Source organism: Ictalurus punctatus, chromosome 25 (genome assembly GCF_001660625.3).
Source record: "Ictalurus punctatus breed USDA103 chromosome 25, Coco_2.0, whole genome shotgun sequence".
Classification (NCBI taxonomy): domain Eukaryota; kingdom Metazoa; phylum Chordata; class Actinopteri; order Siluriformes; family Ictaluridae; genus Ictalurus; species Ictalurus punctatus.
Window position 1 is genome coordinate 7,179,076 of NC_030440.2, and position 23,213 is coordinate 7,202,288.

Here is a 23,213-nt window from a genome sequence, read left to right on the forward strand (position 1 = left end):
CTTGAAGTTACAGTACTATAGAACATCCTCACTCCTGTACCATCAATCCCATCCACAATCCTGTTACACAGAATAGCGTTTGTGTGAGACAGCAAGAGAGAGAGTGAACGTGTGTGAGAGTCTTATATAACACTGTGAGTCAGTCATATCCTCTTTAAACAACTGTAGTTCAGGGTTGTGCTTACTCGGTATTAACAATGCATACACCTTAATATTTCAAACCAGCACATATCTAAACGCACCTCCTTTTATAAATATGTTCATCTCAGGATACTGACTAGCTGAATAGGCATGCCTACAGGATCAATACAATAACCGCTCAGTTCATCTGAAGCAATCAACTAGAAGAGCATACAGTAAAGGTACCGAAACAACTAGTGAATCAGCGGAATGTGAATATAATTTAACTGTATTTTATTAAAATCAGAACACAAATATGTTTTGGCAGTTAAAAACACGAGCGCAGGTTATTCAGTCCCTCCAGGATTTTGAGATTTTGCGATCACAGATATTAATGCAAAATCAAGCAAACTCCACATTATTTGGAAGAGCTTGCAATTTTTTTTAATTACCCCAGATTTTCTACAGATTTGGGCCAAGGTGCATCACGTGACATCACCACAATGTGCAATCAGCCAAAGCTCTCTTTGATTCACATAAAAAAAAATAATTCAAAAATCACTGCAAAAAAAAAAAAAGCGTTAGTTAAAGTAGTAAACGACATACTACTGGCCTCTGATCAAGGTTGTCTCGCTGCTTGTGTTACTTGACCTTAGTGCAGTTTGTGATACTATAGATCATACTATTCTCCTTGATAGATTAGAAAATGTTGTTGGCATTAAGGGAACAGTCCTCTCCTGGCTCAGGACTTATTTGGCCGATCGTTATCAGTTCGTAGATGTAAATGGAAACTTCTCCACGCATACCGAGGTTAAATTTGGTGTTCCACAAGGTTCTGTTTTAGGCCCACTGCTTTTTACTTTATATACGCTACCTCTAGGTCAAATTATTCGTAAACATGGAATTAGCTTCCACTGTTATGCTGATGATACACAGCTGTATGTTTCAGCGAAGCCAGAGGACTGACAGCAGCTTAATAAAGTTGAGGAATGTGTAAAGGACATTAGACGTTGGATGCTCACTAACTTCCTTTTACTTAATTCTGATAAGACAGAAATACTTGTATTAAGACCACGTTTAGCTAGAAGCAAGCTTTCTGATCACAGTAACTCTGGATGTTCTTTCTGTTTCATCATGTGCAGCAGTAAAAGACCTTGGAGTGATTATTGACTCCAGTCTTTCATTTGATGCTCATGTAGATAATATTACTAGGATAGCTTTCTTTCATCTCAGAAATATTTCTAAGACAAGAAATGTAATGTCACTAAATGATGCAGAAATATTAGTTCATGCTTTCATCACCTCTAGACTAGATTACTGTAATGTCTTACTGTCTGGATGTTCCAGTAGGAGCATAAACAAACTCCAGTTCGTCCAGAATGCAGCTGCTAGAGTCCTAACTAGAACCAGAAGATACGACCACATCACACCGATCTTATCAACATGGCATTGACTCCCAGTGAAATCTCGCATTGATTATAAAATATATTATTAACTTATAAAGCACTAAACATTCTCGCACCACAGTATCTAAGCGATCTTTTGGTTTTCTATGATCCGCCACGCCTACTTAGATCAAAAGATGCAGGCTATTTGACGGTACCTCGAATAGTGAAGGCTACAGCAGGGGGAAGAGCCTTCGCTTATAGAGCCCCACAGTTATGGAACAGTCTTCCTATTAGTGTTCGGGACTCAGACACAGTCTCAGTGTTTAAGTCTAGGCTTAAAACGTATTTGTTTACTCAAGCCTACCCTGACTAGACTTTCTTTTACGCTAAGCACAGTCCTAATAAACTTTTCTCTTCCTCTCTCCTGTCGAGCCACACACAATTTTATGGAGAGACTAGAGATCCTGATCTTTTCTGCTCTCCGGACCTGCCTGATCCGTTTCGGATGTCCTACCTCTGGATGGAGCTCTCATCTACTCCAATTCCAGATTGCTGGGACTACGGCTGCTTCTACGGCCAAACAGACTTCATATAAAACCATAATGAACTTTTTCACACTATTTTCACTTGAATTGAATTGAACTTGAATTGAATTGAAATTCTTCCTCTCATCTTGTGACATCACACATCTTACACTGTACTGAAAGAATGAAGAATAATTGTACGGTGTAAAACTATGCTATATACTGCTTGTATGTAGGAAATTGAATCCATTGTAGACCTATTTGAAGCTGCTTAGAACCCACTGTAAAACTCTTCAGTCTGACTGAAGATTTCTTAATGGGGATCTCTAATCTACTAAAGGCACTACAACAGGATAAGTGGCAGCAAGTGGGTGGCAGTTCTGCCCACCTCTCATCCTCTTAACACCCAAAAACTGATGCCATTGCCTCAGGTCCCTACCTCCAGTGTCACCAAACAGAACAACAGATGTAGTACATGGATAAAGCAGAAACCTCACCCATTAAGGGATAAAAAGTAACTGGACAATTGGCTGCTGAACTGCTCAATGGCCAGGTGTGTTATTCTCTCATTATTTCACATACAAGTAAGCAGATAAAATGTCTAGAGCTGATCTCAAGTGTGGCATTTATTTCATTTATTATTATTTCATTTAAACTCCATTATACTGAGGTAGACATCTAAATCGAACAAATCTTTGTCAATGTCCAAATATTTATTGACCTGGCTGTATATTATAGCAAAATGACTATGGCGTAATGCTGAGAAAGTCAAGCTGATTAAACTGAACTGAACACACTACTGTCCTGTATGGCTACTGGTTGAGTCTCCACGCACCACTGAGTCCTCTCACTCGGCTGGAGGGAAATGAGGTAGGATTTATTATTCAAGATAATTGAGTTCCTATTAAAGGCGCTGCTGACCTGAATTCATCTGACTGGTTAAAAATTAAAGGCCATCTACTGTTGCCAGCCCTACCAATTACAGTGTCCAGGAATAGTAGCCAAAGCAGTCGGTATATACTGGGTCGAACCGGTCAGACACAGTATGAAGGCAGTTTATTAGTCTGAGACTGTTCAGTAGAATGACAGTGCCTTTTACTTAATTTCAATGTACTCTATGTCCCTGACAACCTTCTAGACTGATTCACTCCTCAGGTGTTAAATTATTCTGTGTAGTAATTGTTTTTTTTTTTTTTTTGTCCTCTTCTGCAGAACAACAATCTCCCATGCTGCTCAAATAGACAGCTAGAGACCACTCATTCTTTAATACTGCTGATGTGTTCTGATGCAGTTTCATCCTCCAGCCTGGTGTTGAGTCAGCTGACATAATGCTTTCGCGCTGCAGGATGAGACGGACCACCCCCTTTCTACAAAACACTGCTCTAATTGGCTCAAATGCAGTGTGAGCTGCCGGACTGTGTAGAGATAAAAGGGTGACTGCTAACTGACAAGAGTTTTGTGCCATTCGGAGTGCAGCTATTAAACGTAGGTTCTTTTAGGGCAGGTCAGTTGCTATAACGACCTTTAATCTACCTGCCAGAGCTTTTGTCAGCTAGAAATGAGGAGAAAATTGCCAAGCAAAGTCACCTCCTCACATAGATAAGCCTATAAATTCGCAAACATTGGATTGTAACAAGCATCAGTAGGTAATTTAGTGCTGATGATCAATCGTTAACCTAAATGAAGTTCAATTCTAAGATTAAATGCAATCATGCGATATCATGACCATATTTCACATATGAAAAATATGTGTATGACAATACGCCAAGTTAAAACTTCAAGAAATGGAAAAGTTGTCATTTTTCATGAATGCTCAACCATTACAAGTAAGAATGTCAAACCTTCAAAAAAAAAAAAAAAAGCATGCTAGAATTGGACATACATACATATATATGATAGACATACTGTATTTGGCAAGTCTTTCTCATAGTAGTATAGAAGTAGAACTGAACCCAGTGACATCATTCACTTCAATGAGCCATTCAGCTACACTCAGTCTACTGGCAAGCAACCCATCACTGTCTCATTACTGAATGCTGAAGGTCTGTCTGGTTGCCATGGGGAATGGCGTAATAATCATTAAGAAATCGGGGGCAATGTGATGACAGCTGGTGTGATAAAGTCCTGCCAAACACACCTGCTCCACATTCACAACAGGGTTGTCACTGACACAGAGACACAATCATGTGCATGATACCTAATAGACTATCATTTTATATAACCATCTTTAGAGCTTTATGTGCAGTGTGGTAGATAATATTGCTGTCATACAGCTCCCTGGTTGGATCTTGAGCTCGGGATACGTTTTGCACATTGTCTTCATAGGTTTCCTCTGGGTTTTCCAATTTCCTCCCACTTCAGAACTGGTAGATGGATTAGCTACACTAAATTGCCCCAATTGTGAATATGTGTACGTCTAGTGTTCCCAGTATGAGCAGCAGATCCACTGCCACCATGACCAAGAATACTGGTTACTGAAAATGAATGAATGAATGAACACTTACAACAAAGCCTGAGCTCATAGTTTCCCCAAACTTTTTCAGCAACTGATCAAAATGATAGCATTTCCAAAGTTGTACTCTTCTTGCTCACTTAGAACTAAAAAAAAAAAATTCAAGCAGAATGTTTGGAAGAAAATGGACAGCGTGCACATATGTTACCCCAACTAAGACAGACAGCCTTTCATTGCACAACAACCTAGCACATGGAAGCTGAGGTTATAAACATTCGCCAAAGGACCCGTAGAAAACTACGTAATGCATATCGAGTCCTTGTGATTTGCCAATTGTGGCAACACAAACATTCAATAGTACATTGTTTGAGGAATTGAAGGACAATAGCTGCACCAACACTACCACAGTGTTAGCTGGGGGAAAGTAAACTACAGGGCCAGGACATCTGTTAAATCAGATACACATCATATTTGGTCACTGGAAACCAAAACTCATCCACAGTTATTCCAGTTCGCTTATCCAACTTATTTAGCCATGAGGGTCCATCTTGTCTTAGCTATCATAAACTTCCATCCACCCTGTTCCACTTTGGGTTCAGGTTCTCTTTCCCTTCTGGCTCTGTCATCTTAAATCATTTGAAAATGCTTGAGTATTGAACTTACAGTATATAGCTCTAGGACATTTATTAACCTACTCAACATCCTCATCCAACATCCTCATCCAACATCCTCATCCTCTACCAGTTCAAATGTAAATAAATGTAAAGACTAAATAATAGAGTAGGGTAATGTTCATGTTAGCTCTCTCAACTGAAATTAACTATACATAACATTCATTAAAATGGGTTCATATAGTGATTTATTCATTTGGCATTTTTATTACTTTTACCCAACGCAATTTACAGTTGCAAAAGCAGTTGATGGGTAAGAGTCTTGGACCCAAGAATGACAGCTTGGCATTACTGAGATTCAAACTCACAGCCCACAGGCCTAACCACTGAGCCACCACTGGATTAAACATTCATCTAATTTTAAGACTCTTTAGTTTATAGTCACTCCAAACTATTGCTGAAGCAGTTCTTTACGCTCTTTTATCAAACCTCCCGCTTGCAGTGGCGAAATTTAAACCCATGTCCCCAAAGCTGCTCAGCCATTCTACCCATGTTCTTCAGAGAGTTGAGGGTTTTACTCTGTTAGAGAAGTCCCCAGAGGGGCAACGAGGAAACGTTAAGTGTTCTAGATTTTTTTTTTCTTCGTATAGCAACAACAAAAAAAGCACATCATGGTTTGCACGCATGAATCCTAGTGGTACAAACACAACTCACAAGTAACCTGAAGTAATCAAAATAGTATTTGTGAGGTTGCTCTCACTGGATTTAAATCTGAACGATAGTAGATCTCTAGGATGGTGCATTTTTCATGAACGCAATCTTCAGTTCTCGACACTCCACTTTCATTTTTCATGATTCTTTAGTCAGTACCATCAACACTGCCTCTGTGAAATGACTGTAGAGATGTGAGGAATAAAGATGATGGCCGCTCAAGAGCAATGCAAATGAAGCAGTAACCACAGACTAGACTGTCTCACTCACAGTACTTGCTTTGCTAGCAGGGCTTGATGGACAAGATGGCTGCCTACATGAGCATGACGCAGAAGAATGCTACATCAGCTTTCTGCTAATGGCTTCAGAGACCAGATGTCCTTTTTCTGATTTATTTTTTGTGCAAAGCTAAGATCCCAAGGGACTCTGAATTTTTTTTTTTTCCTTCTTCTTCTCTTGGCTTCAGTCTGCAATCTTGTTGGTAATTTCATTAGTATTCCACCACCGTGCATGCATGTACCCAGAAAAAAATAAAAACATTTGAAAGATTTGTTTTACTGCTGCCTCTCAGCACTCACTTTACACTCACGTTGCACTTTTCTAGATAGTCAGAAGGAGAAACATATAGTCTGGGTTTCAATAATAAAATTATAACACATGCATACACGCAGGGATCCTGTAATTCTGCTGTGTGCTCTCTTTTTTTCTACATTATTTACCTTGGAACAGAAGCTACACAGAATTATAAAACAGTATAAAAAAAATGTGTAACTGACAGGTGCTTTCAACAAGTATGCACAATAAAATACATCAAATGTTACAAAGGACTTATATCTATAGTCAAGAACTCATTCTGTAAAAGAAAATACTGGAGTGTTTTTCAATAGCAGTCAAAAGACTGCTTTTCTAGACACACATGCTTAAGTGGCTCACTGTCACAACACCAACAGTCCATCAAACAAAGTCTACAAGGACACCGCTGTCAGAAATAGACCCAGACTAACACTATTCTGCTGTTTGCTGTCATGGTCTCAACTTCAAAAATGACAAATCTTTAGTTTCCACTTCACTAAATGGGTTTGTGTCCTCCTTGGCTCATGAATCCTTGATTATTGCTGCTCAAGGACACCTTAAGGGGACTAAAGCAACTTTATATATATATATATATATATATATATATATATATATATATATATATATATATATATATATATATATATATATATTCAGTGTAGGTCTGAGGTACAATAACTGAGCTTGAGAGCTTATTCACAGCAAAGATGGCTACGGTATGAACACTTAGCTATGGTACGATCCACTGTTTTAGCAAAGTACTGGTAAAAGATCTACTGTCTAGATGTGCCTGGTTTGTTTTATTCATTCATTCATTCATTAACATTAACCACTCTATCCTCATCTGGGTCATGGTGGGTCCAGAGCCTAATCTGGTGCAAGGCAGGAATACGGTCCACCACACACCCACACACACACACACACACACACACACACACACACACCCACACACACACATACACACGCACACAAACATCTAGCGGCAATCTACAGAAGCCAGTACACCATTTTGGGAGGCGGGATGAAACCATTAAATAAAACCATATATACAGAAGTCCTCTGAATACATCTATGTTTTTTTTTGGGAACAGTAAAATTACAAATCCACTCCTTATGGCTGGAGAGGTTCTAGTGCAAATAAGAAATGGAGGAAATGTAAGAAAACTCTTAAACAAAAACGATACCTTTCCTTATTGCTGTACCCTCAATCAAGAGGATATCTTTTGTAACTTAAATATCTATCATTCACCAGGAAGAGTGAGGCTTCAAAGGTACACCAAATGCACTTTTTAGGTAAAAGCTACAGTAAAAAGATGGGCCTCTGAGTCTAGAGTGAATTCATCTATTTGTATTACTTTTGCAAAAAAATGCTGTTAAAATTATCCAAACATAACCTGTGTTATGCGGCTGTATACAAAAGGACAAATCACATATTTTGCTTATTTTTGAAGTGAAAATAAATAAACATACACGTCGCAGCAAACTATTTTTAAAAATAAAATTGTCTGTGAATGTTAATGCACAGTTATGTTATATTTAGTTAAGTTTGTAAAGTCACAGAACTTAATTAACTATTTAGGACTTGTCTGATTCATTAGGACTCATTTGTTACTCGGGTCCAGAATTGCCACTGACTGAGAATATACTGTGTGTGTATATATATATATATATATATATATATATATATATATATATATATATATATATATATATATATATATATATATATATAAACTAATTGAAGCATACAACACAGAGTAAGGCTATAAGAAAAAGATCAAAGTGTTTCCAGTTCACAATTTCCACTGACTGAAATGTCATTAATAAATGCCAGTTAAGTGAAAATGTGGAGTCCAGGAGCACTGTCCGATAGCTAATAGCTTGTATGCTGGCCAGAAAAGCAAAGCAAAATCCCCAAATGACAGCAAGGACGTGCAGGAAGGTTTAGCTGACACAGGACTGGTGGTGCACAGTTCTGCTTTGCAGCACTGGTTGCACAAACTTAGTCTGCATGGAAGAATCATCAGAAGGAAACCTTATCTGTGACCTCATCACAAAAGTCAATGTCTGAAGCATACGAAACAACATCTAGATAATCCAGAGACCTTTAGAAAAATAAGTGCTGTAGTCTGATGAAGGAAAACCAAAACTCTTCATTTCAAAAATGAAAATCCACAATCACCAAAGCTATGTTTGGAGAAAAAGGAGCAGCATTTGACGAAAAGAACACCTTACCAACTATTAAGCATGCATTATAGTTGCGGTTTGGTGTTGTCTGGCAGCCAGTCGCACAGGAAACAATGAACGGGTAGTTAATGTGTGAGTGGACAAGAATATCTTCGAACTAGAAGCATTCTGCAAGCAAGAGTGTGGGGAAAAGTCATTAAATAAGAATAGAAAGACTCCTAGCTGGGTACAAAAAAAAACAAAAACAACAACAACAAAAAACAACACACTAACAAGCTGTGATATCTGCCAAGGGGGTGTTACTAAGTAGTGCCTTAATAGTGTCCAAACGTTTGCACACACCACTACTACTTTATTTATTTATTTATTTCCGTTTCATTTCATCACACAGAAAGTAACTATGGATAGTAGCTTTGCAGAACGAAAAAATGTTATATAGATTGCAGCATTTTTAGAAATCAACTAAATGTGTCATTTTGTGAGGGGTGCACAAACATTTGCACACAACAAGCATATATAAACGTGAATGCCGACAGCAGCACGTGCACTAAAGGTAAATCTGTCATATTTTGTGTGTGTGTGTGTGTGTTCAGTAGAGGAAATGAGACCGTTTCATGTTGAAACACCACATGTTAGTACGGTTCCACTTTAAGTATGCAGAAATGATTTTAAACAGTGAATACAGACCGTCCACCGGAAGACTGGGCATGGGATTGAGAAGAAACAAACAGCTCTCATCACTTCTTCCGCGTTTTTCGTGTATTACAGCTGAAGTAGCTGCTCATTGCTGCCCTCCTGAAGGGGCTGAAGCAGTGTCTCATTCCAGCAAATGCCTCTCTGCCTCCATGCCAGTCATCTCCAGGGTGAGCTGTCAAGAATAATAATTAAAAAAAAAAAAAAAAAAAAGGAAAGGTCACATGATCCACGCGGGCCATCACTAGATGCTGGCGCTCGAGCTCCAATAGAGTGAATGGACTCAAATAGCAGCCAATCAGAGCAGAGCTCCGGCGCCGTATAAAACCTGGCAAAGCTGCTTATTTCTGGAGACCATAATCAGCGTCGTTGTGCTTGTTTGTGGACTAAAGGAAGAGTTTTTTCCCCCCCATAGAAAATAGACTAAAAGGTAGGATGGGTGTTTTACTTATTTGGGTTTTTCCTCTGTGGTAATGCAGTTAACCATGATGTGAATGTAACCATTTAATGTTTATTTGATGATTGTTGGTAATATTTTGAGAAAATACTCCTCAATCAGGCAGCTTCAGCATCTCTGCATTGTCGAATACATTTGGTGTGTGTAAATAAGTAAATAAATAAAAAATATATAAGATGCGTTAAATAAATTTTAAATCGGACACCATCGTGTATGACAAATCCACTGACCAGTAACGATTTCCTCGTTTCCTGGGATTGCTCTTTTGTTATTGAAGGACATGAATAAAGATCTAGTCTGTTCTCAAGAACATCAGCGACGACCTTGCGGTCCGTCTGCAAGGTTTAACCTACCTACAAGTTGTCTTGTTTTTAGGACGCTGCGCAATTACGCATTTTGTGCGCAAGAAGCGTCACTTTATTTCTTTCTATCCATTCGAGTTGGCATCTGGGTGGCTGTGCAGATGCCATCACATTTACATGCCAGCTTCATGATTGAAAACTGCAAGGGTATGTTGAACGCGGCATTGCAAGCCTGTTTTATATCGTGCAGTGTGTCTGGGTTTGAGGGCTGAATTCCTGCACCGCTGCGGGAAACGGGCGCTTTAATACCGTTACGTCAGAATTAATGCGGCTGAAGGGGGAGGGAGGCTTCGTCCTTGGATGCTCTGGCACACCATTTGGTCTGTGACGCGTCTAACGAGTGGCTTTTTTCCCTTAGCTCTGAGCAGCCATGCCGTTCGGCAACACCCACAACAAGTTGAAGATGAACTACACGGCGGAGCAGGAGTACCCCGACCTCAGCCAGCACAACAACCACATGGCCAAGGTGCTTACCCCGGAGTTGTATGCAAGCCTGCGGGACAAGGAAACCTCCAGCGGCTTCACACTGGATGACGTCATCCAAACCGGGGTTGATAACCCAGGTAAGACCTTCCCTGCTTTTTGAAGGTCACATCTTTTTATGGTTTCTAATTCTGGTCATTGAATGGAGAGATGGCCCATGTTTTTTTTGCTCCTTCTCAGCTCTCAACATACCTGAACCATACCCGTTTGAGGTGATGGGTTCAAGTGAACGTGAAGTTTGGGTAAAGAGCATACTACTCACTACAAAGTCAGCAGAGAGAACTTGTTTGACTTGCAAGTGACCTTGTACCAAAGCACTGTTGATCGTAATTGGATAGTGTTTTCAAGCTCAAATAACTCAACTTTGTGTAGATATAAGCAAATGTATGGCCATGTACAGTAAACTCAACCCCCCCCAATGGTAGTGGTTTTAGGATTTCCACCACCATTCCTCTTTGTGTAGATTCTTGCCCAGTTTGAATTTATGCTCTACTGGACCCATCATCTGTGACATGACTGATCTTGCTGTAGCTTTGGCAACCAAATGGTCTGCCTCGACCTGTCAAAATAGACTTGCTATATTTTATATGCAATCCCTCCCCCCCCTTCCTTCTAGGCCATCCATTCATCATGACTGTGGGCTGTGTTGCTGGTGATGAGGAGACATATGAGGTGTTTAAAGATCTTCTGGACCCAGTCATCGAAGACCGCCATGGAGGCTACAAGCCCACAGACAAGCACAAGACTGACCTGAACCCAGACAACCTTCAGGTATGTGCAATTCGTGTGCCCCCCTGTGTTAAGTTTGTTTTGCCACATTAGATTGGACTGTAAAAGCATCTAATCATTGTTATAGGGGGGAGATGACCTTGACCCTAACTATGTCTTGAGCTCCAGAGTAAGAACTGGCAGGAGTATCCGTGGCTTCTGCCTGCCCCCTCACTGCAGCCGTGGTGAGAGGCGTGCCATTGAAGCTCTGGCTGTTGAAGGTCTGTGTATGGTTTCCAAATATTCATATTTTCCATCTCGAGCTATTTGTGGTCTGTTTATGGAATCATACATGAAATATGTGAGACGGTACCTTAGGCAGCTCTGTTGCTTTATTATACAGCTGTAGATAGTCTTGAGGGTGAACTTAAAGGAAAATACTATGCCCTGAAGAACATGACTGAGGAGGAGCAGCAGCAGCTGATTGATGATCACTTCCTGTTTGACAAACCAGTGTCCCCACTGCTGTTGGCCTCTGGGATGGCTCGTGATTGGCCTGATGGAAGGGGGATCTGGTAAGTAAGCTTTTGGTGTTTCCTCGGCATTGAACTAAATATCACTGAATTTGTAAATATTGATCCCATCTTAATTCTTGCAGTCCAATTACTTAATGACTGGCTGAATTGGGGATATGCTTGCGTCTAAACACATTGGTCATTTATTTTTACTTCCTTTTGCCATCTTTATGCTTTAAGGCACAATGATGACAAGACCTTCCTGGTCTGGGTGAATGAGGAAGACCACCTCCGTGTCATCTCCATGCAGAAGGGTGGCAACATGAAGGAAGTTTTCACTCGCTTCTGCACAGGGCTCACAAAGGTTTGTGCAACTAAAGATGGATTAAACTTGGAGATGCAGTGTGGATAAACTGTAAAACGTGATGTTGCATTTACCTTGTAGATTGAATCTCTCTTCAAAGAGAAGAGCCATGAATTCATGTGGAATGAGCACCTGGGCTACATACTCACCTGCCCCTCTAACCTGGGGACAGGGCTGCGTGGTGGCGTCCACGTTAAGCTTCCAAACCTGAGCAAACACGAGAAGTTTGGAGAGATCCTCAAGAAGCTGAGGCTTCAGAAACGCGGAACAGGTACAAGATACAAGTACAGTATGCAACCTGCAGCTAGGTGTACATTAATTGCAAAGCAATGCTATTGAATGTTAATAGTACATTCTAAGTTTAAGAAGGATTCGAACACTAATCGACTGTAACTGAATTGCTAGGGACTCGTTCCACTGTGTTAATTACGAAGACTTTATTTGTCCCTTATAATAACAAACGTATCTACCATGTGGTTCTCTGGTAACAATCCTCCATGTTCCCCTGTCTAGGTGGAGTAGACACTGCTGCAGTGGGTGGCGTCTTTGACATCTCCAATGCTGACCGTCTGGGCTTCTCTGAGGTGGAGCTGGTACAGATGGTTGTAGATGGTGTCAAGCTCCTCGTAGACATGGAGAAGTGTCTGGAAGCTGGCCAGTCAATTGATGATCTGATGCCTGAGCAGAAGTGAACACTGCTTTATGACCCAACCATAATCCCAAATTGACTCCTCCTGCCTTCAGCAGCACTCTTTTCCTCCAAACCAGTAATGTTAACCACATCAAGGAGCTCACTCTGCCCATGTTAGTGGCACTAAAGTTAGACGAGTCTTCCATCAGTCCAAAGGATTTTGTACCTCCCAGCGTCTTGAGGATGGCTCTTTAACACCTGAAATAAAGTCTCTTTGGCCCATGGAATTGGTTGTGGTGTCTTCCCTGTATGACAGTAAAACTTGGGTACCATAAAAGTGCACTTATCCTGATGAATCCACTGAGCCAAGCATGACCATTTAAAAATCATTACTTTTCTGTAGTATCGCTAAAGGTCCCAGTGCTGTAAGAACTGCCGTCAACGTATTTTGGTGGTTGTAATACATACTGTTAATCTCGCATTTCCTTCGTAGACATTTCACACCAGTGTAACATTACGATCCAGACAAGATCCCGACTCTGTACCTCTACTTGACCATGCTTAGTAGAATTCACTCACTCACTGTCGTTGATCAACTTAACCATACCACATGGTGTTACACATGCATTTAAATGTACATTTTTGTCCTTGGGCGTTGGGATTTCTCTTGTAATTGAGTTGTCGGCCCACAATATTATCAGGCAATATAATTCAATAGCTAAACTAATGCCCAAAATGATTTGACTGGAAACAGGCATGAAAAGCACCTCAACTACTGGCTGTGTACAAAAAGAACTGAAAGAAAGGGTAGAAATTTAGGAATATGTAATGCTATGACACTCTTATGGCAGTGGTTTAGCTTTATATATTTATGTAAACCACTCAAAATACTTTCTTCACTAGAAAGTAATCACAGCAGGTGTTTTTTGTTGTTTGCTAAGCTTATTGCGGAGTGTTAATATTGTGCTGCTCTCTAGTGGCCGCTATTGGAACTTTGGAAACTTACCCTTGTGGTAAACGGCTAAAGAGTCCTTTTCCTCCATGTTTTTCTCTTTTAAACGAATCCAGGATAATAACCATTATACAATCACAATCCTCTTAATGGACAGTGGCTTAATGGCTGTTTTGAACTCTTGAGTCATTTGCTTTTTAGAGCATGTTTTAATCCACATTTAAGATAGAAGTAATGATGAGAGAGGCCTGAAGACCCCAGTGTCATACCTGCATGGCATCTGATGCCTGACCTAGAAGCTGGATTTTTGTTGTATTGTCTGACTCAGACTCTAAATGATTCTACTCAGTAGTTGCCAGAAGAGGATATGCTCCAGCATAATGACCTTGAGTACCCTGAGTCCATCATCATAACACTTCCTCTGATGTTTCCTTGCTATCATTTTTGTTGGGTTTTTTTTTTAACAAAGGCCTGAAGGGGTGGTTGACCAATTAGATTGTGAGAAAGACAGAAAACAACAAAACTCCATGTCTTCTTTGGATTTGTTTAATGTTTATTTGTGCACATGTAGAGAACAGAAGGTGTTTGTATTTGTATGTCATCCAGAGATCTGCACAGGCAAGTACTCAACATAGCACAAATCATTTTCGAGCTTCATCACAGTATTTACAGGTGAACTCCACGGTAAAGCTCATTCCTGCCTCAGAGGCAGGGCGTAAAGATCAACTCACAAGACTTTCAATAGGAGTGGGAGGGAAATTGAATGGCACAATGTATTTCAATGTTTAAAAAATAATAATAATAATAATAATACTACAGTGTAAAACAAAGTAAATATGCATCCAGTTCATACCTCTTGATTTGCTTGCGGAGAAAAACTAATATGTTTCAAAGGCTTCAAACCATCTTATTGCCTTTGGGCAAACCTTATTCTAGTGAAATCAGCAACGCGTATTGTTCATTGTGTACTGCCGGTTTAGTTACTGTTAATGGTACTGCAACACCAGTTTGGTTTCTTGCACTCATGTTATCTTTCACATGTTCATATGCTATGCTATCTCAATATGTCGACTTTAAAATAATCATCATGTGCTGTGCATCCTAAAAATCTCTCAATAGCTCATCCATGCACACTTATTTCACACCCTCATCATAGTAGAGAGGCAACCGTCCATTCAAACAGATAACACTGTATCTAACGCGTGCAAATACCCTTGCTTAAATGTACATATTATATGAACCAGATACTTTGCAATATGTTGGCCCAGTTACTATACATTATACACCATTTGTAAAGCATTTGTTCTCTTCTCATTTAACCCATGTAAGCATTTCTGTTCTCTCTCTCTCTCTCTCTCTCACACACACACTGACACACACACACACACACACACACACACACATCAACATACATTTCACTCTCACTGCTCTACACACTGAAAATTAATTCACTCAGACAGCATTTGTTAGGTCTTAACTCATACAAATGTAGTGTAAATATACACATATACCCTTAACCCTAAAGAATTCGATCTTCAGTGTAAAGAGTCCCTTGTTCAACGAGAACTTGGTAGGAAGCAAAAGCAGCCATGCTCTGACCGAGTCCTGTGGCAGCATACTGTTAATAAAATTAAAGCATTAAATACGCTCCAGATCGAAACACAAGCTGAAACAATGATATGAAACAAAAAGCTATAAACCCAAGTAAGGAGTGCTTTGATAGAGGTGCAGAAATGTGTAGCGACTATGATACATGTCATAGGGTAGAAACTGAGTTTTAAAGGCTGAGGAGGGAAGTGAGGAAGAGATGCTAGATTTTGGAGCAATGGGACAGACCTTAGGACCTGAGGCTTCTTGTTTAACGTGTGTACGTGTCTCTCTATTGGGCCCCCAAATGAGAAGGCATGGTTTAGCAGCTTTAACCCTGCAGGAACCGGATCAGCAAAGATTGGGGGTGAATAATGGAAATCCTACACCCCCAGACATCAGTCCAGTCAGCCTGATGGGAAAGGGGCAGTCAGCTATGCCAGGGATCTCTGACGGGGTTTTATTCTGGGGTACAACTGCAGAGACACACACACACACATACACAGATGAAACTTCACACATGGAGTTACAAACTAAATCTATAGTAAACAAATGCATAAATACTCATAATACATTATGTCCATATTCACAATGAACTGCAACTAAAAATGTACCAGTCAGTAGGTTATGACATGATATTTCTACGGATTATTAAAAGAAATGAGCCGATATACAAACTAGGTAGACCTTTTGGCAATACATAGACGGTTACTGTGAAGAGCTAGTTTAATATACAGTCAGTGATAAGAGTGATGTTATATTTTACCCCAAGCAGGTTGCGAGGTACATAGCCCTCCTTGTCATTAAGTTTGGCCCACCACCACTCGGTCTCAGTGTCATCTTTCCTGCGCAGGATAGTGATGGCATCTCCCTCCTGGAACGACAGCTCATCCCCACTTTGAGCCTCATAGTCCCATAAAGTGTACACAACTCCTTTATTCATCACACCCAGCTTCTCCTGCACACCTGCACATAAAGAAATATCACATTAGTGGAAGCTGTACAAGAACATTTTTGATCACCTAAAACTACTAAAAGTTTTGGGCAATATAGTGTGAAGCATTAAATAAAAACACAGCTCAAAAAAGAGTTGGATTTACTGAACAGACTTGTCCATAGAAACGCCACTGTTACCATCAAGAAAATCCCAGGAGGCAGAGAGGGGGAAGAAGGGGGGGACGACAACAACAACAACAACAACAAAAAAACACCCCAGGATTTGACCGCAAAAGCCCTAGCGTATGTCGGTGGCCAGTGTGGCTCAATGCTAGAAGCATAAACAATAAAAAAAAAAAAAAAAAAATACTGGTTGAATCTATATTTAACTGCAATCTGCATGTTTGTATTTATAAGCAACCCACTGAATGTATAATCTTGCTTTATACCAGCGGTTCTCAACTTCTCCAGCATAAGGGCCCCCTTGTGTAGTGGCCCCCCTTTATGGCCCCCCAGAGTTGTCAAAATTGAGGTTTCTTCCACACTAGGCTCTTCTGTATTAACTTTCTGAAATAACAGACTACGTCCTCTATCTAAAAACCTATCCATTTAGACCAGCCTAGGTTTATCAGCATGTGGCTAACAGTAACATGCAACACAGGTAAAATTCTTTTCTTTTTTTTTTTTTAAATAAATAACACTACAATTTCTATGCGGCTCTCCTGGCGCCATCTGGTGGACCCCAGGTTGAGAACCACTGCTTTATACATATATTGTTTATTTCAAATGAACAAAAGTACATGCCAGGTCTGAAATCCAATTCCTGATAGGTGTTGATAACCTGTTTAGAAATGGTAGTGAAAAATATTTACTGTTGATTAACAGACTTTGTAGAATGTGATCACGGTGTGGACAGGGATGCCTTTGCCACCAACAAGTCTATTCCTTCATGTTACAGATTTTTTTATACCTCAAATATACTTCAGACAGGAAAAGAAGCGATTAAAGTCCTGTGATCAATCCCAAAATCTAATCAGTTTACCTGCTGGATACAATGATATTTCCATCTATCCTACACACATCAATCCTCTCGTTCTCCAGATGCAATAATGAGACTCACAGAAAGCCTGAAAACATAATGCCTTCACCACCTAGTGGCAGAGGTATAAAACTGGTCTTTACACTTATTACAGACATGAAAGAAAAACGTCAAACAATTCAGTTAACTTGTATGCCCAAATATAAACAGAAAATAATAATAATAATAAAAATAATAATAATAATAATAATAATAAGAAGTAAATTAAAAAATAAGTAAAAGTTAAGTATAACCTACACAAGAAAAGATTAAATAATTATGCACAAAAACAAAAAGCACATTCCAAGTTTGTGTGTAGTCCAATTTCAATTTGTTACTCAGATCCAACCTGCTTCAACACTCTTAGTTCAGACTGTGTTAGGCCACTGTCACACTGGATTTTCACCAGCGACTCATTTTCCCCGTTATGTGTCAACCAGCATTAAGAACACAACAGGCAAACGTTTGGTGAACTGTTCACCCTTTCACAGTCCTGTCTTCTTGTTTTTACTGCCTCACAAGACCGAGGCTCATGAACTCACAGGTCAAAGTTCACCTACGTGAAGTCTACATGAAGTAAAACTAGCCGATTAGAGATGAGTACGCCTCGTTCATGACCCCATAACCTTTTCAGTTTCAGTGAATTGGCTTTTACGCCAGGTGAATTTATTTATTTTTTTAATCAGAAATGCTGTGGCTATGGCTCACAATAACGAGGCTCATGAATTCACGTCAAATTTCGCATGAAGCAAAAGTATTGACTGGGAAGAGAGTAATGCTGTCCCCTCTTCCACAGATAGCACAGCCAATTTTGTTCTCTTGAACTCCAGGCCATGGAGGGTTGTGGCATCTGTTGGCCCTCTCAGAAACTCTTTTGGTGAGTAAATTTGGAGTAGATGTAGACATCAGAATATCCGCAGTTATTCAAATTTCATTCCCAAACATTACAGGCCCATGAGTCCAATATTGCTGTACCTATTATAGCAATCATGGATTAATGATTCCTGGGACCTTAATGTACAGAATATAGAACAGAAATAAAAAAAAAATACTTGATACTAAGAGAGGGGGACTGAGGAGGTGAGGGCATTTACCATAGAGGAACTGTGAGCACTGAATATAACCCTCCTCCATCTCCTCACACTTGTCTGCTGCTGTTTCTACATCACTGATCGTGGTGGCGAAGATGGCGGCTCCGGACTCCACCAGCAGCTTGCAGAGGTGGACACTGTTGCAGGAGGCGGCACAGTGCAGCGGCGTCCTGGTCACACACACACACACACACACACACACACACATACACACATTACCTCTTTCCAGGGACAAAATTCAGATCTTCAAATGATATTAGATGGTAGACCTCTGTAAGGAAACTATAAATTTAATTCAAATGGCTCAATACAGGGGAGTCACAGCTTAGTGGTTTCGGTTCTAGAGAGAAAAAAGGTGGTAAATTTGCATCCTAGTCCTGTCAGAGAACCACTATTATGCCCTTTAATGAGGCCCTACTAAGATATGTGCTTGGAATGGATGTAGTACGTCCAAAAAAGATGTGAACTCACCAGCCATCACTATCTGCTGCGTTGACATTAACTCCAAAGTCAAGCAGGAACTTGACAATGTGGTGATGCCCTGCACACACCGAGTTGTGTAAAGGTGTGATACCCTCATCGTTTGGTGTGCTGGGGTTCTCCACCTGTCAATACATCAGAATATTAATGCTCACGACTGAGCTGTCAGAAGAGAATGAGGCTAATAATTAAGAAATGCTTGTTTATACATGTGCCAAAGATCTCAGCCATATCACAGTCAGCAAGTGTTTGAAACGTTTGATTCCAACGCGGACTGATTCCAACAGCAAGACTGTTTCCGTGTGAAAATGTACCTCATAGATGATCCTCTGCACCAGGTCAAACTCGCCCTCAAGTGAGGCATCCAGCAGCAGGGCCAGGGGATTGAACTTCACCCTGAAGCCATGGCCTGTCCTCTCAGAGTCAGGTTTCTTTAGATTAGTGCGCTTCTCCTAAAGACATTTCAAATAGACATACACTGCCGGTCAAAAGTTTGTAGACGCTCGACTGAAATGTTTCTCATGATCTTAAAAACCTTTTAATCTGAAGGTGTATGATTAAATGTTTGAAATCGTTGTAGACAAAATATAATCGTGCCAACATATTCATTTCTTTCATTAGAAAACGAACATTCTATGAACGATTTTTTTTTTAAATGGATGATGTAGAGTGAAAAATTCCAAAAAGCAGCCAATAAGTGTCCAGCGTACCTGGGAACTCCTTTAATACTGTTTAAAAAGCATCTCAGGGGAATCCTCAAGAAATCGGCTGAGAAAATGCCAAAGAATACATTTCTGGAAATTCTAGGCAAAAAGGGGGGTTTACTTTGAAGATGATAAAATGCTAAATTATTTTTGATTTATTTTGTATTTTTTTTAATAACAACATAATTCCCATAGTTCAATTTGTGTTATTACAGAGTTTTGATGACTTTATTATTATTATTCTAAAATGTGGGGGGGAAAAAATTAAAATAAAGAATGAGTTTCTAAACTTTTGACTGGTAGTGTATACCAACACCAATACGCAAAGGCAGAGGAATCTTTCCTTTTAAATTAATCCTCAAGAAAAAAACAAAATAAATTTTTGGTTAACTCCAATTAACCTTCCCGAGCAAATGGAAATCATACCTGATTGTTTTACATGGTCAGCAGGTAGAGCTCAGTTTTGGTTTAATTTGATTGAAATGGCAATTATACCTAATTATTCCTATTACACATTCTGCAAGAAACCCACCTAACTAATTAATGTGATAAATTATGGTGACAGAATCACTAGACACTACACGCGAGTTACCCCACCTTCTATATACCTATAATCTAATCCCCGCTTACAACTAGGCGTGCTTGAGCATGTGCATTTTTGAGAAGCTCACCGTAGCTTGAGCGCCTGGCGAGCTTCCTGCCTCCTGTGGTGAGCTGACTTCAGGGACAGGGCTAGGTAGAGTGGTCACAGGTCCTGCTGGGATGTTATTGTTGTCGTCTTCTGATGGCTCCAGTGCTGCTGGGACTGCTGTTTCACTGGCTGGCTGCACTGGCTGGTTATCGTTTGGGTCACCCTGGGGTAGGTCTTGAGAGGGCACTTCTTCTGTGCCAGTAAGAGTCAAAGCTGGTGTTTCAGTATACGCGTTGCCATTATCTGCATCGGCCAGTGCCTCTCCCACTGTTGTTGCTATGGGCTGGTAGAAGGGAGTGACTCCACTGCCTCCTCCCACTCCCCCAATGCCTCCTTCGATTCCACCAGCCAGAGTGTTAAAGCGCTGGTAGAGGAGCTTCTGAATGTTCGGCCCACTGGGTCCCTCGGGCTCCGTGATAGAGCTGCGCTTCTTTAGTGGTCGTGGTGCGTTTGCTAGCTTCCTGCGCAGGGCCTCGAGCTCAGCATCACTCTGGAAACGCATGGGTGAGTGAACCATAGGTGTAAGCTTGGTCGGACTGAGGGGACGAGGAATGTGGTCCACGCTGGGAGCAGGGGATTCTGGAAAACCCGCTGTCTGGGCGTCAGTCTCCAGATCGCCATCTACCACATCACCTACAGTCCCAGAGAGCACAGGGAAAGACCCAGAGCCTGGAAAGGGCAGGGGAGAGGTGGGAGTGGAGCTTGAAGGCAGGACCGGCTTTCCATACACTGCAGAAAAAAGGTTTAAAAAACTCCACATATTTACATACCCTCAGTGAACACAACAGTGCATACATAAGACCTTCAGGTCACAAATGCCTAAACCTATCAAAATAACTAACAAAAAACGGAATGTTCTACCCTACCTGCTTTGACCGCAGACTTGCCATGAGGGTAATTCTTGGGCACCCCCTGCTGTAGGTACATGTGATAAATGGAGCTTGAGTTCATAGTTGCTGGGCCTTTTCTAGGTGACTGTGGTCTGGAACCCCTGTCTGGGATAAAGGGGCGCACTGCCACAGCCAGAGGGGGGTCAGACCTCTCTCCTGGGGGGAAAAGTGGAGAGCTGGGCTGGAAGGTGGGACTGGGAGGGACCGAGATGCGCTGCTGTATCTGCTGTGAAGAGGAGCCACCACGTGGCCAGGCAGGTAGCGGTGGAGCGTTGGGGTTAGGGGGGTTGTTCAAGTGGGATGGGACAGGACACAGTGGCACATCTTTACGCCGGTCCAGCGAGCCAGTGGAGCCAGAATTGATGGACGAAAGTGGGTGGGCTCTGGTGTGAGTGCCATATGGAGGAGGCTGGGGCTTACAAGGAGGAGGTTGAGCTGGGCCCAGTTTACTCAGGTCTGGCACCTACACAACAGAAAGAGGAACGTTATATTGTCCTGATTGTCTTCTGTATACACACACACACACACACACACACACACACACAGTAGACAAAGAGAGAACAATCAAGTGTTACATTAAGAAGGGTAAAGAAATATTCCAGTGTTTTGCAGCATAATTGTAACCTTATTTATTTCATTAATTCGTTCATTCATTCATTTTTAGCAATTGCTTTATCCCAGTCAGTGCTGAGATGGGTTCGGACCCTGTCATAGAGAATTCACCTGGAAAGGACGCCAGTCCATCGGAGCACACCATGCACATGTTCACACACTCATTCACACCTATGGGCAATTTAACATATTTAATCCACCTACATACATGTTTTTGAGAAACCAGAGAACCCAGAGGAAACCCGCATAAACATGGGGAGAACATGTGAAACTCCACGTGCACAGGATCGAACCGGGGACCCAAGCAGCCACCTTATTAGTTTTCCCAACCTAATAAACCTAAAAAGTCACTGAAAATAGAAGGTCCAAAGGGCAGTTGTTGGGGAATCACCCCATAAATATATTCATATTTAAATATAAATATATTTTCGTCTGACTGCACAGGCATTCTTAGAGAAAATTGCTTTATACTGTAGTGCTCCAGTGTTAAAGAAATGAAACTCCATTTGAACAGATCTGAATAGACAAAAAAACGTATTGTTTTATCTTAAGAGCTACATTGCTAGATTGCAGGGGTTGCTGTTTTTGAATTAGTGCTATATAGCTATGGATCTTCATTTACTGACCTGACTGCCCTTAGCCTTCTATTACAAAGAAGAAGAAGAAAAAAAAAAGCTTATACAGTATCTCACAAAAGTGAGTACACCCCTCACATTTTTTAAAATATTTGATTATATCTTTTCATGTGACGACACTGAAGAAATGACACTTTGCTACAATGTAAAGTAGTGAGTGTACAGCTTGTGTAACAGTGTAAATTTGCTGTCCCCTCAAAATAACTCAGCACACAGACATTAATGTCTAAACCGCTGGCAACAAAAGTGAGTACACCCCTAAGTGAAAATGTCCAAATTGGGCCCAAAGAGGCAATATTTTGTGTGGCCACCATTATTTTCCAGCACTGCTTTAACCCTCTTGGGCATGGAGTTCACCAGAGCTTCTCAGGTTGCCACTGGAGTCCTCTTCCACTCCTCCATGACGACATCACAGAGATGGTGGAGGTTAGAAACCTTGTGCTCCTCCACCTTCCGTTTGAGGATGCCCCAGAGATGCCCAATAGGGTTTAGGTCTGGAGACATGCTTGGCCAGTCCATCACCTTCACCCTCAGCTTCTTTAGCAAGGCAGTGGTCTTCTTGGAGGTGTATTTGGGGTAGTTATCATGCTGGAATACTGCCCTGCAGCCCAGTCTCTGCTTCAGTATGTCACAGTACACTTCTGGAACGACAGCCATGCAGACCAAGTTGATGCAGTATGCGGTGTATGGTCTGAGCACTGACAGGCTGACCCCCCACCCCTTCAACCTCTGCAGCAATGCTGGCAGCACTCATACATCTATTTCCCAAAGACAAGTC

The 23,213-nt window shown here is 41.0% G+C and overlaps 2 protein-coding genes across 7 annotated transcripts in view; one reads left to right on the forward strand and one right to left on the reverse strand.

Annotated features, from left to right (window-relative positions):
* Window positions 1–9,616: 9,616 nt before the first annotated feature.
* Window positions 9,617–13,066, forward strand: ckbb (creatine kinase, brain b). The gene is made up of 8 exons (XM_017455948.3): window positions 9,617–9,689; window positions 10,437–10,641; window positions 11,178–11,332; window positions 11,418–11,550; window positions 11,673–11,844; window positions 12,025–12,148; window positions 12,230–12,419; window positions 12,662–13,066. Exons 2-8 carry the CDS (start codon window positions 10,449–10,451, stop codon window positions 12,838–12,840), a joined length of 1,146 nt encoding a protein of 381 aa, XP_017311437.1. The 5' UTR covers window positions 9,617–9,689; window positions 10,437–10,448; the 3' UTR covers window positions 12,841–13,066.
* Window positions 13,067–14,263: 1,197 nt separating this feature from the next.
* The window catches only part of ppp1r13bb (protein phosphatase 1, regulatory subunit 13Bb), a 56,725-nt gene continuing 47,775 nt past the window's right edge, over window positions 14,264–23,213 (reverse strand). For all 6 annotated transcript variants that reach the window (XM_017455944.3, XM_017455940.3, XM_053675673.1 and 3 more), the window contains 7 exons: window positions 21,165–21,651; window positions 20,279–21,027; window positions 19,218–19,355; window positions 18,895–19,028; window positions 18,427–18,593; window positions 16,085–16,284; window positions 14,264–15,794 (listed from right to left, as the gene is read on the reverse strand). In XM_017455944.3, coding sequence (XP_017311433.1) covers window positions 15,753–15,794; window positions 16,085–16,284; window positions 18,427–18,593; window positions 18,895–19,028; window positions 19,218–19,355; window positions 20,279–21,027; window positions 21,165–21,651 — 1,917 coding nt within the window. In that variant the 3' untranslated portion in view covers window positions 14,264–15,752. The remainder of the gene's footprint in view (window positions 15,795–16,084; window positions 16,285–18,426; window positions 18,594–18,894; window positions 19,029–19,217; window positions 19,356–20,278; window positions 21,028–21,164; window positions 21,652–23,213) is intronic.